This window comes from Hyposmocoma kahamanoa, unplaced genomic scaffold (genome assembly GCF_003589595.1).
Source record: "Hyposmocoma kahamanoa isolate Upper Pololo Valley unplaced genomic scaffold, ASM358959v1 202, whole genome shotgun sequence".
NCBI classification, from domain to species: Eukaryota; Metazoa; Arthropoda; class Insecta; order Lepidoptera; family Cosmopterigidae; genus Hyposmocoma; species Hyposmocoma kahamanoa.
Window position 1 is genome coordinate 17,571,357 of NW_020653726.1, and position 18,159 is coordinate 17,589,515.

Below are 18,159 nucleotides of genomic sequence, written 5' to 3' on the forward strand. Positions count from 1 at the left end.
AATAATAAAAGTGCTTATAAATTAGTGTTAGTAGATATTTTTTTTTTTTACTGTATCTTTTTCAAATCACCTTCCTCATGAAGCATTGCCACATGGGAGAGGTTATCCTACCAGCTACAGTTTGTAGGATGCTGTTGGGGCCGTCCCGCATTCTGCGCATCAGGGATGCTGTCTTTTTTCGGAGGATGGCAGCAAAACCATTCGTCTCATACTCTGCAAACATCTCCGACGCACTGCAGAAACGAGGCAGCCCCAACACCATCCTAAAATATTATTGTACTGTGCATGTAGAGTCTCCAGCGGCCGTTTGGTGTAGTCAATCCATAGGGCTCCCGGTGTAGAAACTTTGACAGTAAGCTTTAAAAGATTTATTATAGTCAATTATGTCTCTCTAAAAGAGAATGGGGGCAATTGGTCGTAAACGGTATGCAGTAGAGTCGGGTGGTTGACAGTGAATCACCTACATTTTTAAGTGCTGTCTCTCTGGTACTATGGGCTCAAATTACACACATTTTGTTTAAAATTATAGATAATTTTACTGGCTATGATAAAGTGCCTAGTACTTAATCTTTGTGCTATAACTTCTTCTGAAAACGTAATTTAAAAAAAATGAAAAATGGTTCCCTGTGTACCAATGAACCGCGAGCTGGCACACAATGAATCGAAAGTGCACAGAATGAACCATGAGTATTGCAATCGTCAGAAAAACATTATACTCAACGGTTAAGTCGTTTTCACATTTGTTACAGTTACTTAAGTCTGTTTTTCATAGTAGATCGTTTTAAGATCATGCACTATTCTTTATAAGTACAGTTTATATTGTGATACCTGTCCAAGGAACTTTTGCATCCACTTATGGTTGCTTCTTTGCTTCGAATCCTTAATACAAAATCAGTTAGATCTAATCTATTATTCTTAACGGACTTGTTAGGTAAACTTCATAATGGAATTATCCATAAGGTTTGGCACAAAGATAATAAAACCTGCAGATAGCAATCATAGTTAATAATAATAATAATAACGCATACACTCAACATACAGGACTAGGGAAACCCTATGTCGTGGGTACACCCAAACTCACGAGAGAAATAAATGTAGGCCATACAAATATTTCTCCCGGCCCGGGAGTCGAATCTAGGACCTCTGCGTGGCAGTCCGGCATGGTAACCGTCCGGCCATGGCGGCAATTAATTCCTTATAATTTTCGAAATTTTGTTATATAACAACAGCACAGTGCTGTAGAAATCGTATGACAGTCTCACGTCTCTACCTCATGATCACGGCAACAAAATCTAGATTTAAAATCAAAAATATATAACTACAGTGGAAACTTGAAATGTCGTAAGGAATTTTTTGGAAAAATATTCCTTACTAATGGAAAAATGTTCCTTACTACAAAATGTCGCTTACGACATTTTAAAATTCGATACATCGGCGAAATTATTACCCTTATATCGACGGTGGAAATTTGAAATGACCTAACAGACATTTTGTCGTAAGGTCATTTTCCCATTCCTTTTCCACCATCCATATGTTCCAGGTCGTATAAATGTTTGCAGATATAGATTTAAAATCAAAAATATATATATTACGTGTTATTTTCGATGCCCTCGCTAAGGCTAACTGATATGATAACGTACTGTTATATCATGTATAATATAGCAGCCAGTGCTATGACAATATAACCTCGGTGATTTTTAAAATAAATTCATTCGTAATACTTTCGATATACATAAGTATTATCGAAACATATAGTTTACAGACAAGGAGATAAAACGTCATTTCCGGTTCCATCATAAATTCGCGGTATCCATCACTTTTGTATTACTTACTCGTATGTTGATAAGCTACAAGAGATTAAAATTATAAGTTTCAAATTATCTCCGTTATGAAGTTAGACAGTCAATTAGAATTATCTCTACATTTGGAGATTGTGTACCCAATCTCATCGATTAGATTTGACACTACAAATAAATCTTAGTCAACAAAGATACTATAGAGACTGAATATCAGATCGTTACGTGTGACAAGTTGGGATGCCCGCAAGGTTTATTTTTGAAATCATTCATGATGAAATCAATCAATTTGAATTCCTTATGCTCATAATTCAATTGAAGGTTTTTGGTTTAGTACAAATAAGGTTTAGAAGTCGCGTGAAAGATGTTTATGGTGGCCATTTTGAAACTAACAATGCCGGTGCCATTTTCTTTCAAGGTTCGGGGAGTAAACGCCGAAAATAATTACCATTTAAAAACATTTAACACACCAGTGGTATTAGGTGAATAAACATTAAGTTTAATTTTTAATCATGTAAAACAAATATAGAACTTATGTAAAACTACGAAATATAGCCTCAGAAATTTTCAAACAAATATTTTTAGAATACTTGTAGTTTTTTTATGACAGAATAAGTGCGCATTTGACCTCCAACTCACGACGGAAAGTGAAGATGAGGTCGACGATGGAGCATACAAAAGATACCTATTCATTCTAGCCTTGAAGAAGCCCATCTAAATGATCTAAATTTAGATTTCTGTGGGACCAAGTTGTAGCATGCAGGGAATATGCCTGCAAGCAAGGAATTTCACTCCATAGCCGTTCGACTTCTCATTTTAGTTCGAAATGGATAAGAAGTATGCCTTTCAAGATTCTATGTGGCCTATGTGACATAATGATTGTGTAGGTAATCACATAAAAATATAACCCATGACGACCATTCTTTTCAAATCTATCAAATGAGTGTTCGGCCCGAAGGTATAATTATAATCGCCATTGCTTTTCAAAGTGCATGAAATATGGAAGTAACCGCGAGCTATCAACCGTGCCACCGCACTCGAATAGTGTGTATGTAACAGTGTCGGCGCATTCGTTCGCAATTTACGTAAATATCTAATTACCGTAACTTTGGTTTATAATTATAGTTTAAAACTTTCTAATTCCCGTTCCCCTGTTTATGAATTATATTTTTCATCCAAATATGTCGTCGTTTATTGAAATAGAGCTACGAAGCCTATACGTATTACAGTAATCGAGTATTTTCAATCACTTCCAATTTTTTAAATATTTAAGAAAAGGGTACGTGCATTACCTTAATATTAATTATCATAGGCTTTCTAATCATCATAGTATGAAAATATTAAAAAGTTTTAAATATTACATACGATTTTGCGTTAAGATAAAGGCTAACATACTAACATCAAACATAATATACACCAATTTCAAAACATGGAATATTAGATAAAGCTAAATAAAAAATTGAGAAGTGGTCCTGGACTGTATAAGGAAATATAAGAGATCCCCTCAAATGTCCATCGCCAATAAATTCGCGAGATTATACTACTCTAATAATTGCCTCCGTGGCCGAACGGTTACCATGCCAGACTGCTACGCAGAGGTCCAGGTTCGATTCCCGGGCCGGGAGAAATATTTGTATGGCCTACATTTATTTCTCTCGTGAATTTGTGTGTAATTTGTGGTTGTCTATGTGTGTGTTCATGACACCCGCGACACAGGGTTTCCCTAGTGCGGGGCTATGTTGATTGTGAGCGTTATCATTATTATTAGATAGTTTCGGGTATTATGGCCCATCCGGCCAATATGGCCTGGCGGTTTTTTCTCGAAACTAAGCAACACTAGCGATGTGCGTACACGCCATATTGTTGCGGCTCCTCCCTCGACCCCCTCAGTCGATCCCTGTGCGTTGGCGAGTGTGCGTGTGTGCAGCGCGCGTGACGATCGAAAACTATCGAAATCGATGTAATTTTTTGGTAAGTTTGACTCTTTATATTTTGGCAAATACTCATTGTTTTTATTATGCTAGTGTACAGTTTTCTAGATTAGCTTTTTTTCTGTAGTGTTGTGATATTTTCTAAGCATATTTGTTCACTAGTTTTTAGGTTAAACATTTGTTGATCACAATCTGCCTAGCGGCCATTATGGCTCACTAGTGGAACGGCCATATTGGCCACTCATAACGTAATCTTTCTGAATACTGATTTTTCTTTTTTCTTTTAAGGCAATGGCTCCACGAAAACCAGTTTCGGAAAGAAAGCGGCAAACATGGTGCAAGGAATCTATGAGAAAGGCAATCGTAGATGTGAGAAGTAAGAAAATGGGTTCACTAAAGGCTTCCAAATTCTACAAGGTACCCCGAACAACTTTAAGACGCTTGGCAGCTAAAGTAGACCTCTCAGCCGAGGTTGCAACTTGTTCTAAACTAGGAAGAAAGCCTACCTTGCCAGGAGAACTAGAGAAACAATTAGTACAGTACGTGTTAGCAATGGAAGCTAAGTTGTTTGGTTTAGTACGTAAGGATGTCATGAGTCTAGCCTATCAGCTGGCAATAAAAAATAATATCGCTCATACTTTTTCTATTGAAAATAAAAGCGCCGGTAAAGATTGGCTAAAATCATTTTTAGAAAGACATCCCGAACTTTCTTTTCGCCGTCCAACAGGAACTTCATTTGCCAGAGCTAAGGGATTTAATAAAGAAAGCGTGAATCACTTCTTCAACCTTTATGAGAAATTGATGGATGACTACAAGTTCCCCCCAGACAAAATTTACAATGTGGACGAGACTGGAATAAGCGTAGTGCCATCCCAAATGCTCCAAGTGCTGAGTCAAAAAGGAAAACGTCAAATTGGTGCTTTAACATCTGCAGAAAGAGGTTCTTTAATAACCTGCGTGATATATATGAGCGCTGGAGGTTCATTCGTTCCACCCATGATTATATTCCCCAGGAAAAGAAGCCACCCGCTTTTAATGAAAGGTGCTCCTCCTGGTGCTATACATGAATGCCATTCATCAGGTTGGATTCAAACCAACTTATTTACCAAGTGGTTCGAACATTTCATTCAGCACGTGAAGCCCTCTAGAGAATCTCCTAAACTGCTACTTTTAGATGGCCATACAAGTCACACTAGGAACCTCGAATTAATAGATCTCGCAAGACAAAATCATGTCCACTTATTGTCGATACCTCCACATTCCAGCCATAAAATACAACCGTTAGATAAATCATTCATGGGGCCACTGAAAAAATACATTTCTGATGAAATAAGATCATGGGTCAGAAACAATACACGTCCTCTAACTCAATATGATATGATGGAAGTATTTGGACACGCATATTTACGCACTCAAAGCAGTGAGATTGCTGTGAGTGGTTTTCGTGTCACAGGGCTATATCCTGTTGATAGAAGTGTTTTTAAAGATCATGATTTTATTGAATTAGATAGTAACGAAGAAAATATCACACCAGAACCAACAGCCTTGCCTTTTACTCCCGTAACAGAAAATGAGTCCAACGAAGTTACACCTTCCATAAGTAAATCTGATGAAAGTAGTGTGATAACTAATGATGTAACTTCAGTTAGATCACCACAGCCATCCACTTCAAGGGATCAGAACTTTATATCACCGTTCCAAATATCACCGATACCAGATATAAAAGCTAGGAGAGCTTCTAATCGAGGCAGAAAAGCGGCTAAATCAACGTTACTTACTTCATCCCCATACAAGAATGAATTACAAGAATCGTTAAAAAAGAAGCAAGACCAAACTATGGACAAAACCAAAAAAGGAAAGGGTAAAGGAAAAAAGACGAAGGTAAAATCTAAGGAGGTACACATGTCAAGTTTGGAGGAAGAAAATGAACCTTTATACGCCGACAGTTCTGACGAAAGTCCAAATAGAAGCAATTTTTCGGATGCAAAGTGTTTATATTGTGAGAGTCTCTATTCTATGGATAACAGAGGCGAATCGTGGATTCAATGCCTATGTTGTAAATTATGGGCTCACGAAGAATGCTCAGGAATAGAAACAGATCTATTTTTCTGCGAATTTTGTTCTGCAAAGTAGTACAAAGTTTAATTCTTTTGTTTTTTTATTTTATTTGTTATGTTGGGCAATATGGCTCACTTGATTTGTGGCCAATATGGCCCTAGGCCATATTGAACTACCATGTTAAATTTTTGCAAATGTACCAATTGTTTAAAAAACGTTGATTCTAGTTTTTATATCGTATTAATTACATGATAATGTTAAGTGTTGATTACTAGTAACTTGAAAGGACTGATTTGACCAATAAAGACTGATTGATCTCAAAAGTCTAGTGTTTCATTTCCAAAAAAGCTTATGGTGTGCCATATTATCCGAAATTACTTATTATTATTACTCGTAAGTTCACCGCGGTTCTAGCGCGCTGTTAAAAAACCAAAAACAAATGTCCTTCAACTCCACAAATACGAATGCGAAAATTCGAAATCCTGTGCTTGCGTGGATTTGTTGACACCATGTCTGTTTAGAGCCAAATCGATGTATTGTATTGTATATATGATACAGCTGAAAAAGTGTTACATTTTTTATAATTATTAATACAAAGATCGAACACTCATAAAAAAACCTCCGATCCGGCCGGATTCGAACCGACCTCTTCTAGTATACCGTGCCAGACACTATACCAACTAAGCCACGGAACGAAACCGCGGACCTCACGAATTTTTCTTTCTTTATTCTTTGTATTTGGTTTTTCAACGACTTTTTAGCCGTAGCGCCATCTATGAGAAATGTATGATATTTCGTCAACCAGTTAGATACCATTACAGCCACCAGCCGCGGCTTGAGATGTCGCTATTCATTGTATTTAAATTTTAATTGGATTGATATTCAATTATTTGTATGTGGAATTACTCCACTAGTTTGTTATAATTATTAATACAAAGATCGAACGCTCAGAAAAAATACATTTATTACATTTTTTATTTTGTTACATTTGGTTTATTTGCGCCGATGGAAGTGACATTGAAGATTTTTTTTTTCAAATAAATTTAAAGTAGGTTTTGTAATTTATGGTTGTGGTAATGATTAAATACTCCAATTATTTATTATGATTAATCACAGTTCTTGCAAAAAATGTGTAATAATTTACATTTTCATTATTTTAGCCGCTAAAGAACCATGGTATTTATCATTACTGAAAAAAATTACTGTGATCATCAGTTTTCTAACATGTCGTAACTAAATATCTAAATTGTGTTTTGTACAATTAAATAAAGATAAAATACTGTAAAGGTACGAATGTAACCGGGACGCAAAAAAGGTACAGCCGCCATCTTTTGATTCAGGTATCAATTTCGGCTAGCGGTGGCAACATCTATGAGTACAGTCAAGAGCACGTCAAACTTGACTTTTTGAACGCTGGACCGTTCTTACCGTAAGCGGCATAGAGTTGGATTTAAATCTTATGTGTCCAGCTTGACGTGCTCTTGACCCTGTACCAATGGTGCCTTACCGTCTGAAGTATATATTGTATCTCAATTTTTAGTTCTTCATGTTATTTCATACGCAATTTTACTCTAAATATTTTTTACCTTTACTTCAAATAAAGGAGAGACAGGATCCTAGAGTGCTCAAAATTACACACCATTACATACGTTACTCTGATTCCAAAGTAACTAACTAAAGCACTTGCGTTATGGACACCAGAAACAACGACATTACCACAAACACCCAGACCCGAGACAATATAGAAAAGTTAGTTTTCCTATATTGACCCGTGACTAGAACACAATGAAAACAGGTGTGCAAGCCACTCAACCACAGAGGTCGTCAAAAATTATAATAGTAAGTAAAAAGTATTAAAAAACAGTAAGTCATTAACTAACACACATTTTCCAGTTACCTTTCATGCATTTTTAAGTTGTTATAACTTTTTATCCCTACGTCAACAATATGCCGTCTTGGTTTGAATCACGCATGTACTCCTGTTCATCTGGCTAACCTTGGGATAAAGGATCTCAGATGTTATATGTCAGAACTCATTGTGTGAGTGTGGTTTAGACGAAGGAAACGTGGATCATAGAAATAATAATAATAATAACGTACAACGTACACACTTAACATAGCCCCGCAAGCACTGTGTCGCGGGTGCCATGTACACACACATGTGTTTTCTGTATGACATCTTCCCGCCTTCTATTCATCATCATATTCTCTGTAAATTTGTACATAATATGAACCATATTAAATTGTAAATATACAATTTGCTTTGTCTAATTTGTGCTGTCTCTTTTGTTCTAGGGATTTGTACAAAAATCTCTTCGATACTCCCTCTGAGTCACCGAACAAATTTTCTGTATACACTCCCTCCATGATGTTTATGAAACTACATATATCACGAAACGGACACTGACAGAATTGAGACAACTTGTCTCACAAGCCATTCGTTAAGAACAAAAACTTTTTATCAAGTAAAGGAAAATTTAGAAACGTATTTTTTTTTTAAATTAGTGCGCATTTAACCTTTATCTCACCTGATGAAAAGTGACGATAAAGTAGACGTTGGAGTATGCACACCTGTATAATAACTAATCCTCCGATGATGGAAGGGGAAGGCGGAATTAAATCATGCAATTCCATCGCACACTCTCCGTATTAATATCTTATCATATATATGCTATCTTCTACGATATGCTGAAACATGGAAGTGGACACAAACGGTACACAATTAACTGTCTATGTAGTTTGATATCTGTCTCGTTTTGGAAGGCCGTCACCAAAGTTCATGGGTATATTGAATGGTTGCTATATTGCCTATGTTTTTCCTCACGCACGCGTACTATCCAATGTGTAAATACCTATATTTGTGATAAATAAACTGCACGCAAACATTGTGACATTTCACCCGAAACTAATGAATTGTTTTCCCTGTAGCCTAACATAAGGAAATAAGTTAAGAATCTACACTACCTCGAATGGCTTTGGTTAATTCCGCATAAATGTGAAAATGTTAAATCAATTACTTTGGAGAAAATATATAATAAAATTGAAGATATGCACTGGTTAGTATACAGTGTGAAAACAGGATTTTTAAAAATTTTCACGATAGAAAAAAACACAAACTTACCTCGAAATTTTACAAGATAACCGCCATATTCAATAGGTACTTTATATTACCAATGATTTTTTTATACCAACTGAACTAAATAGAACACGTAAGTACTATACGATATAGATACCTACATTAAAAAAAATAATTCTGAAATAAACAGCGATTGCCGCTCGATCCAAGCCAAATTAATCGTTAATAATGCGTAGGGGAAAAATTTGAATTCCAGCTGAGGTAGTACCGAATCTTCATTTTGTTTGAGGATATGTCTATCCGATTAGGCTAATAGAAAAAATAGTTTTAGTAGCAGTAGAGCTTCTTTTGGAAGAGTTCGTCCAAGGAAGTACTGCGATGCATACCTATTTCCGTCGCTAAGTAAAAATATTGCGTTCTGGTTTTGTAGGGTAAACTCTACAAGCACATAGAACTTGTCAACTTTGTCTCTGGGTGATGAGTGCAGTGGCATGGTAGTTCCCCGATCTTTGGGAAAGCTTTGAGGGGCACTGACATTGTTACGAATACTAAAAATGGGAGTAAGTAGCTCTGAGGGACACTGCAACTGTTATGAGTACTAAAAATGGAAGTAAATTAATTTGATAATCCGCGAACCAGGTGGAGATCAAATCAAGCAAAATAGCCACGCTTGTGTTGAATTTCTTTTTCATCCAGTTAATTTTTCCACCCTCCCTCCGCATAAAATTAATAACACAACTACAGTCACAGAGGTCACAACCAAAAACATACCCGCCACGTGTTTCGCGTCTCTACGAGGCATCATCTGGGGTTGTTGATTATTTAACGCTCGGTCGAGGCTTACACGACTTGTTCGTCCCGTCTCTTGATAACATTAAAACTATAAAATCACTACTGTTCGTTACTTAATCTCGTTGCGCCCTTGTGCAATTTTGTTCAAAAGAAAACAAATGAAATAAGAAGCCCCAAATACTAATTTTATCACGTCACCTAAAAATTCTACTTCTCGTATTATCTCCCTAGATTTAGAAACAAAGCTCCAAATTAGCAAGCCTGAACGAATTTTAAATGCATGCGATAACATTTTTTTCGGATTATGGAAGACCATTATCCGAAAAAAATAGAACATCGTTTGATTTCGTATGTCTAATAATATAATTTCTGAAACCAAACTGTTGATGTGAACTCGTAAGGGTCTTATTCCACAACTCTGCTCAATGCTCAAGTCAGGACTTGAGTATGATTTCAAGCACTGCATATACGACCCTGATGGCAAGGACTTGAGTATGATTTCTAGTGCTTAAATCATACTCAAGTCCCGACTTGAGTATTGAGTAGAGTTCTGGAATACGACCCTTACTCTAGAGTTCACATCAACAGCTTGGTTTCATAAATTATGTTATTACACATACGAAATTAAACGATTTTCTATTTTTTTTCGGATTATGGAGTAGATTTAAGGGGATTTTCCATGGAGGCGAGACGAGGATTGAAATTTGTATGACAAAATTGCAATTCTTCCTAGCCCATCTTCGTTGGAAATGGTCTGAATTGAAGAGGATGGGCGAGGCGAGATTGAAATATTTGTTTATTTAATTTTGAACCATATTGTTGTCTACATAGAGTATTATACTTTGCAACGGAAACACGATTTCTCGCACGACCTCGCGCGATGTCGCGGGTGATGGCACGGTCTCGCGCGAGCTCGCGATGGCTATTAATATCAACTGAGATTGTAGGATATGTACGATTTCCTGGAGGACAGGGTGGTGCTCTTCCAGACGAGGGAAGGGAGGTGCGCCGAGCGCCCAATGAGGTGCGGAGTACCCCAGGGGTCCGTGTTAGGACCCCTACTGTGGAACCTGGGGTACGATTGGGTGCTGAGGGGCGCGCTGATCCTCCGGACGGCGGTCATCGCGTACGCCGATGACACGCTGGTGGCCTTCCGGGGGACCACCTTTCAGGAGGCGGCCCGAAGAGCCTCAGTAGCGGCGGACATGGTGGTCCGCCGAATACAACTGCTGGGGCTCGAGGTCGCCGTGCCGAAGACGGATGTGGCCATCTTCGGCGGGAGGGGTAGAGGTTGGGCGGTGCCGGCAGGCGCCCACATCTCCATCGCGGGAGTATCGGTCCCGGTCAGGTCCCAGATGAAATACCAGGGCCTTGTCCTGGACCGGCGATGGAACTTCGGGGAGCATTTCCGGCAACTTGCTCTCCGAATAGTGGGCGCCGCATCGGCTTTTGGTCGGCTCCTGCCCAATCTCGGAAGGCCAGGAGCCCTATGCAGAAGGCTATACGCCGGGGTGACCCGAAGTATGGACTTATACGGCCCTCATTTGGAGTGGGGCCTTATCAGCGGCGACAAAATCGCTGCTGAAGAGGCCTCAGACGGTGGTCGCCCTGCGAATGTGCAGGGCGTACATGACGGTGGCCTGCGCTGCCGCGTGCGTCCTCGCCAGTACTCCGCCGTGGGACCTTGAAGCCGAGGTCCTGGTGGAGGTCCACGCCTACCGGCGGGGAATGAGTGACCGAAGCGAGCGCCCTGCTCCCCAAGAGGTCGAGCGGGAGCGCCGCCTTGCGGCGCAGCTCATGCGGGCCCGGTGGAAAGAGAGCTTGGCGGATCCCCCTATGGAGCTCGTACCATAGGGGCGATCCGTCCTGTCCTCGTAGAGTGGGTAAACCGGTCCCACGGGCCACTGTCGTACCACCTTGTGCAGATGCTGACCGGGCATGGCTGCTTCGGTCACTACCTACACAAAGTGGCGAGGAGGGAACCGTCCCCGTCGTGTCACGAGTGCGCAGCCGGTGGGATGAGCAGCGCCGTACCCTGACGGAGACAATAGGGCAGGACCTCTCGCTGCCGAGCGTGGTTGCCGCGATGCTCGGTAGCGAGGAGTCCTGGGAGGCGGTGGCCTCCTTTTGCGGAGAGGTTATGTCGCAAAAGGAGGATGCGGAGTGGGTGCGCGAGGACGCGGCGGACGCGCACCCGCTTCGGCGCAGACGTACGGGGAGAAGGCGAAGGCAGTTCGCTGCTCGCCTGATATGTACGATTTAAGATTAAAAAAAAATGGTTTCAACTGATTCTTCTTTGGCTAACATATTTAATAATAATAATAATGTACGGGTTACGTTACTTCAGCCGCGTATTTATCGCTAGATGAACTGAACAGCACTGAATCGTAAACAGAAATAATTATTTCAAAATAAACTTTGTGTAGAACAAAAGGAAATTAATTTAATCATTTATCCGGAGCTCACCTCAAAACCTTATTTTAACATAACTTGTTCTATTTAGAAATATTTATGTTTTATATTAGTATTTTGTTGTTGGCCCTAGGGTAGGGTGCACATTACTATTCGATTTTTATGAAGATCGATTCAAGTGTATACGGTCCAGCTATAAAACAAATTCGACATAAAAGGCGAATCGGATCATCTAGATCGTATTCACAATTTAAACAAAACAGTCTCTTTCTAAAGCCCTACTAAATCATAAGGATAATCTTATTCTATGTTAGTCTGTAAGAAAAGTCCATATTTGACAATTATGGCTACTTTTGTGCCGCCTGTACATCTTTTCTCACTGGCTAATATTATTATAAATGAAAGTCGTAACCGACAGAGGCCGAAATGGGCTGTCGAGATTACTTTTTATCGAAATAAATTTTGAAACAATTTTTATGAGATCGATTCAAGAGCTCAATCGATTCAGAGGCATATGGTCCGTTACGATCCAAAAAAACGATTATAATCAAAAAAATAGTGCATCCCTACTATAAATCGCTATGCAATGTCTCGTTTCACAAATCCGCGTTTGTATCGATGCTAGAAGTTGTAATAGAAACATAATAATAAAAACACGCTTGGCCACTATCTCACCTGATGTTAAGCGACGATGGAACGCGTTTGTCTAAAAAATGCCTATTCACTCTAGCTATTCACTCTACATTGTAATTATTAGTATAAAGTTGATGATAGAGCAAAACATAACGATGACAGTATACAAGGAAGACAGTTTGCACAATTGCACAATGATGATAAATATTTTAAGATTTTTTTTATCAAAGTTAATTTTGAAACAATTTTTCGATTCAAGAGCACAAGATCCGATCTGTGCATCGATTCAGAAGCAAAAAATCGTACAACTCGTGGCACATTACAAGACGGTATTTTTACATAAGATCGTAAACTACACGTTACGAGCCCTGAATAGCCTTGCAAAAACTGTCTATTCATATCGTATTGTCATTTCTTGTTGCTACATCTAACAATCTTTATGACTTCGGCATAGTATAAACTTTAATTGCGATGTCTATTTAGTACCTAATCTTATCCATTCATTGATTTAAGGCTGACGTCCATTTAAAAAGTTAAGCAACCTCAAATGGCTTTGGTTAATTCCGCATAACCGTGAGAGTGTTGAATAAATCACTTTGGAAAAATACATAGTAAAATTGAGGATACACGCTGAGGATATTATATGATGTGAAAACACGATTTCTGAAAATTTTCACGATAGAAAAAAAACACAAAGTTACCTCGAAATTTTACTACAAAACCGCTGTATTCAATAGGTAGTTTACTTAGACCAATATTTTTTTTTATATCGACTGAACTAAATAGAACATGTATACTATACGATATACATTTTTAAATAGCTTTAATTTCGTTTGTGAAAAAATACATTCTGAAATAAAGCCAGCGTCCCTGCCTAAAAAAAATTAACGGATTAGTGCGGGAAAAATTTGAATTCAAGCTGAGATAGTATCGACTCTTAGGGTCGTATTCTAAAACTCTACTCAATGCTCAAGTCAGGATTTGAGCAGGCTTGAGTATGATTTCAAGCACTGGAAATACGACCCTAATGGCAAGGCCTTGAGTATGATTTTCAGTGCTCACTGCAATACTCAAGTCTTGACTTGAGTATTGAGTAGAATTCTGGAATACGACCCTTAGGGTCGTATTCTAGAACTCTATTCATGCTCAAGTCAGGATTGCACTGGCAACACAAGCACTGGAAATACGACCCTAATGGCAGGGACTTGAGTATAATTTCTAGTGCTTTGAATCATACTCAAGTCCTGACTTAAGCATTGAGTAGAGTTCTAGAATACGACTCTCAATGTCTCGAAATTGAGCATGTGTTGAAAAACTGACTTGTAAGTTACGTCTCTGTACAATTTATAGATTTCTTTGAAAGTAGTGAACGAAACCTGAACTTCGCGAAGAGGGCGCGCTGTTCACGCGATATCTGTTAACTTATACTCCTCGTGCCGATAAACTGTTTGTTCGTTTCTCATCTGATGTTAAATGTTGTCACGTGATTACTTAGTTACCTAATTTTCATCATCATGTATTACGACTAAACTCATACTCAGATTATTGTAGATATAAAAAATGTGTATATTTGAGACAATTCACAAAACTTTTCAAACACTAACTATCCTGAATTGCGAGCGTATTGTTCTGTAATAGTGATGCGCGCCTTTGAGTGTTGCTAATACTATAATATACATTCGAATGGACAAATCATTCGCCTAAGTCGAATCCTAGCACAATCATTCGACTCGTGCCGAATGATTACCGATACCGAATGTCCTTGTCATTCGGTCGGGTGCACGAGTCAAATGATTATCATATCGGAACTCCACCTGATCATTCATCATCTCCATCTCCATATCAAAATATCCCTATCAGTATAGCTCCCTGTGAAATAGTTCGTTCAGGGTAGTACTGCCACCTTACCTATTTCTATCGCCAAGCAGTAATGTCAGCATTACTGTGTTCCGGTTTTGGAGGGTGATGGTGAAATTACAATGTAGCGGACTGTAGCAAATATACTTACAGTTAAATAATTTTCTTTAAAAAACACGTATGTCGCTAACAAAGCAAAACAGCCCAAAACAAATCACGAAAAGGCGCCAAAAACAATCAAGTTTAAATTTAGAATTTAAGTATAAACTGAAACTCAAAGAGATTATAAAATATATGCAAAAGAGATTTGTAGCGACTGCTGCGATTGGCTACGTACAGGCTCATGGAACTTGTCAACTTATGTCTCAGGGTGACGGGCGCCCCTGTTCACGTGCCCCGGGAATCCCTGTTCACGTCACATTTCGGGTATTTACCATATGTCAGCAAGGGCAAGGTGGTCACGAGTACCTATCGTTGTGCGTTGTCAGATACGAAAACGAGAAGGTTACTAATTGGTCATCCGAATGACAGGATTAGTAATTACTAACGAGTCGAATAGTGAAACAGTAATTTTCAGGTAAGTTTTTTGTACTTAATTTTGGTGACAATTTTTATTATTTAATTACTCGAATGTATCATCGTCAAATATTAAAGAATATTTCAGGTTACCACACTCGAATATTAAATGATACTTCATCGTGATATTCTATAAATATTTAAATAAAAAGAAATTGTCACCAAAATTGAGTACAAAAAGCTTACCTGAAAATTACTCGAAAACGTTCGCAATCACGCATCTCTATTCTGTAGATTTATCGTGCTAGAGGTGTGCCGTGATTAGTAATATATGTGTAACGTAAGTAATTTGTATAATATGATAAAGAATAATGCAAGAATAATAAATAGCCGTTACTTTTATAAATCCAACACTTACACAACAACAACATAATAGTGTCTTCAATGCACTTAAACAATCGCTTATTCGCCGCAAAAATGTCTTCATTTTTCATTGTCACTTCAAATCTACTGGAATCAACATTCGCCACTCAATACCGAAACCTGTACACGTACTGACCCTGCAAAATACACTGATATTGTTGATAGCAGAGCTATCTTATCTAACTTACCACGTTTGATTAGCAGATAGGATGACCCTAGTCTTTACTTTTTATAGAATTACGGAAATATGTCAATAATAGATATGAGACAAAATTATTAATAAATGTAGCCACTGTTTAAGGCTTTTTGCACTAGTTATCATGAACGCTTAGTATAACTCCAGGCTTTTACCCCGCCATAAGGATCGTATTCACTTCCTCGGGGATGATCACAACCGTGAACTAAGGTCAAAAGTGGATAACCCACTGAAGCCTCATTTCGCTCGCTCTGATTATTACAAAGATTCCTTTACGATTATGGCTGCACAATTGTGGAACCATTTCCCATATGAAATCCGATATTCTAAGTCGCTCCGTATTTTCGAAACCGGGTTGCGTAAATATCTTCCAACACGGTCATAGTCTGCAACGTGTACCTATATACTTATTAATAAGTATAAGTTTATTTAGGTATATTTATATATACTTATATTTATGTAGGTATAATATATCGCTATTTATTAATTATTTGATTTTTTTTTATTTACGCAATTAATTTTTATTATTATCTGTAAAATAGGCAAACTACGTCTCCCGCTCCGATTAGCTTTCCTCTACCTCAAAGGTTGTCTGGAAGAGATCGCTCTTAGCGATAAGACCGCCTTTGCCCGCATTACCCCCGTTCACACGGCATTGTACTGCACATTTTTTTGCAGTATAGATCCGAACCGAATAAACAGTGGCGTATACTTTAGACATAGAACCGTTCACACGATGCTTGCTCTGCAAAAAAACGCACACACATACAAATGCACATCGAATACTGCAAAAACGTGCGGTGCAATGCCGTGTGAACGGGGGGTTAGTTTTAAGTTGTTTATGTAATGTTCTTGTGTGTGAGCTATAAAGTGTTTATCTATCTATCTATTTACCTTTTATGACAAATTTTTGTACATCTCGTAAGTAGATATTATATTTTAAGTTTTATTGAATTTATATTCAATTATTTTTTGTGAAATTACTCCACTAGTTTGTTATAATTATTAATAAAAAGATCGAACACTCAGAAAAAAATCCTTCGATCCGCCCGGATTCGAACCGACGTCTTCTAGCCTACCGTGCCAGAAGCTATACCAGCTAAGCAACGGAACGAACCAGTGGACCCCACGAATTTTTCTAGGTGCTTGCGTCGTGTCTTTGTATTTGGTTTTTTCGACGACTTTTTAGTCGTAGCGCCATCTATGACAAATCTATGAAAGATTTGTCACTCAGTTAGTACCTTTACAGTTACCAGTCCTGGCGAGTCGATGTCACTATTCGCTGTATTTTAAATTTTTATGGAATTATAACTACACTAGTTATAATTATTAATACAAAGATCGAACACTCAGAAAAAAAATAATTTGGTATTATATTGTTAGTAAATAGCATATATCACTTGTAAAAAACGTGAACTTTTCACAAATACTTTAGATGAAAAAAGTTCAACACAATTACCGCCTACACTGACAGAGAAATTGGTGGTAGGTACGAAAATACCGACTACACTGATAGTCAAACTGGTGGTAGGTATAGTTGCGACGAACGCACACGTACTACACTAAACCTTTTCGAGGAAATTCAGATGTTTATCTCAAGGCTTATTTTGCTGTAGGTACCTATACCGCAACTACAGCAACATTGAATGTTTCGTTTATATACGGTCTCTGTAATTCTGCAAGAATCGAGTATATAACCAGAAATAGAGACGAAATGTCTTTTGTTTGAAAACTATTCTGCCGAATCATTACGGTATCAACTGCGCTCCAATTGGCCAGCCCAAATTCGAAACAATTGACGGGTGTCGTCAATTGTTTCACTTCAAAAAGACCAGTTTAACTTGAACTTTACTATAATGGATGAAAATTGCAAAATTACATATTTAATATTTAATTACCGATGAAAGGTGATTCCGTTTGTTTTGTAATTACATGTTTTGCTGTTTTTCTCACACCAGCGGATGAAATAGCCCACCATAATCTTTATTACTATAAACACAGAATATTTTTGGAATATATGGAGACGTACACACAGGTCAGTTTTTGGCGCTGTACTATTTCAGCTTTCTAATTTGTGATTTCAGTGCAAACGAGAGTTGATATTTAAAAGTGATATAAGTTCCATTTTCCTGATGAGTTGCCAGGAATGGATGGCCCTTATTTCGTCTCTTTCGTCGTTATTTCTGGTTATATACTCGATGTCTGTCTAGCCATGTGAATTCATAGACAAAATTCAATTAGCAAACGATGATCATCAAAAAAAAACTTTACAAAAATATGTCTTGGTATAACAATAAATAATATAGTTTAATTAACAAGTTTCTGGTTTGACAGTAGATATTGGTTACTGTTTAATTGTAGAAATTAAACGATTAACTATACCCCCCAAGTTTTGCGTTTGTGGCTGTCACAATATTTACATCATTGATATAGAAAAATTGGGGATCATCCAGTATATAGCTAAATAAT

At 38.0% G+C, this 18,159-nt stretch overlaps 1 protein-coding gene across 1 annotated transcript in view; it reads right to left on the minus strand.

The window, feature by feature from the left end:
• The window catches only part of LOC113226884 (probable phospholipid-transporting ATPase IF), a 61,549-nt gene extending 45,935 nt beyond the window's left edge, over nucleotides 1–15,614 (minus strand). The window contains exon 1 of the mRNA XM_026459679.1: nucleotides 15,490–15,614. Coding sequence (XP_026315464.1) covers nucleotides 15,490–15,558 — 69 coding nt within the window. The 5' untranslated portion in view covers nucleotides 15,559–15,614. The remainder of the gene's footprint in view (nucleotides 1–15,489) is intronic.
• Nucleotides 15,615–18,159: the final 2,545 nt, after the last annotated feature.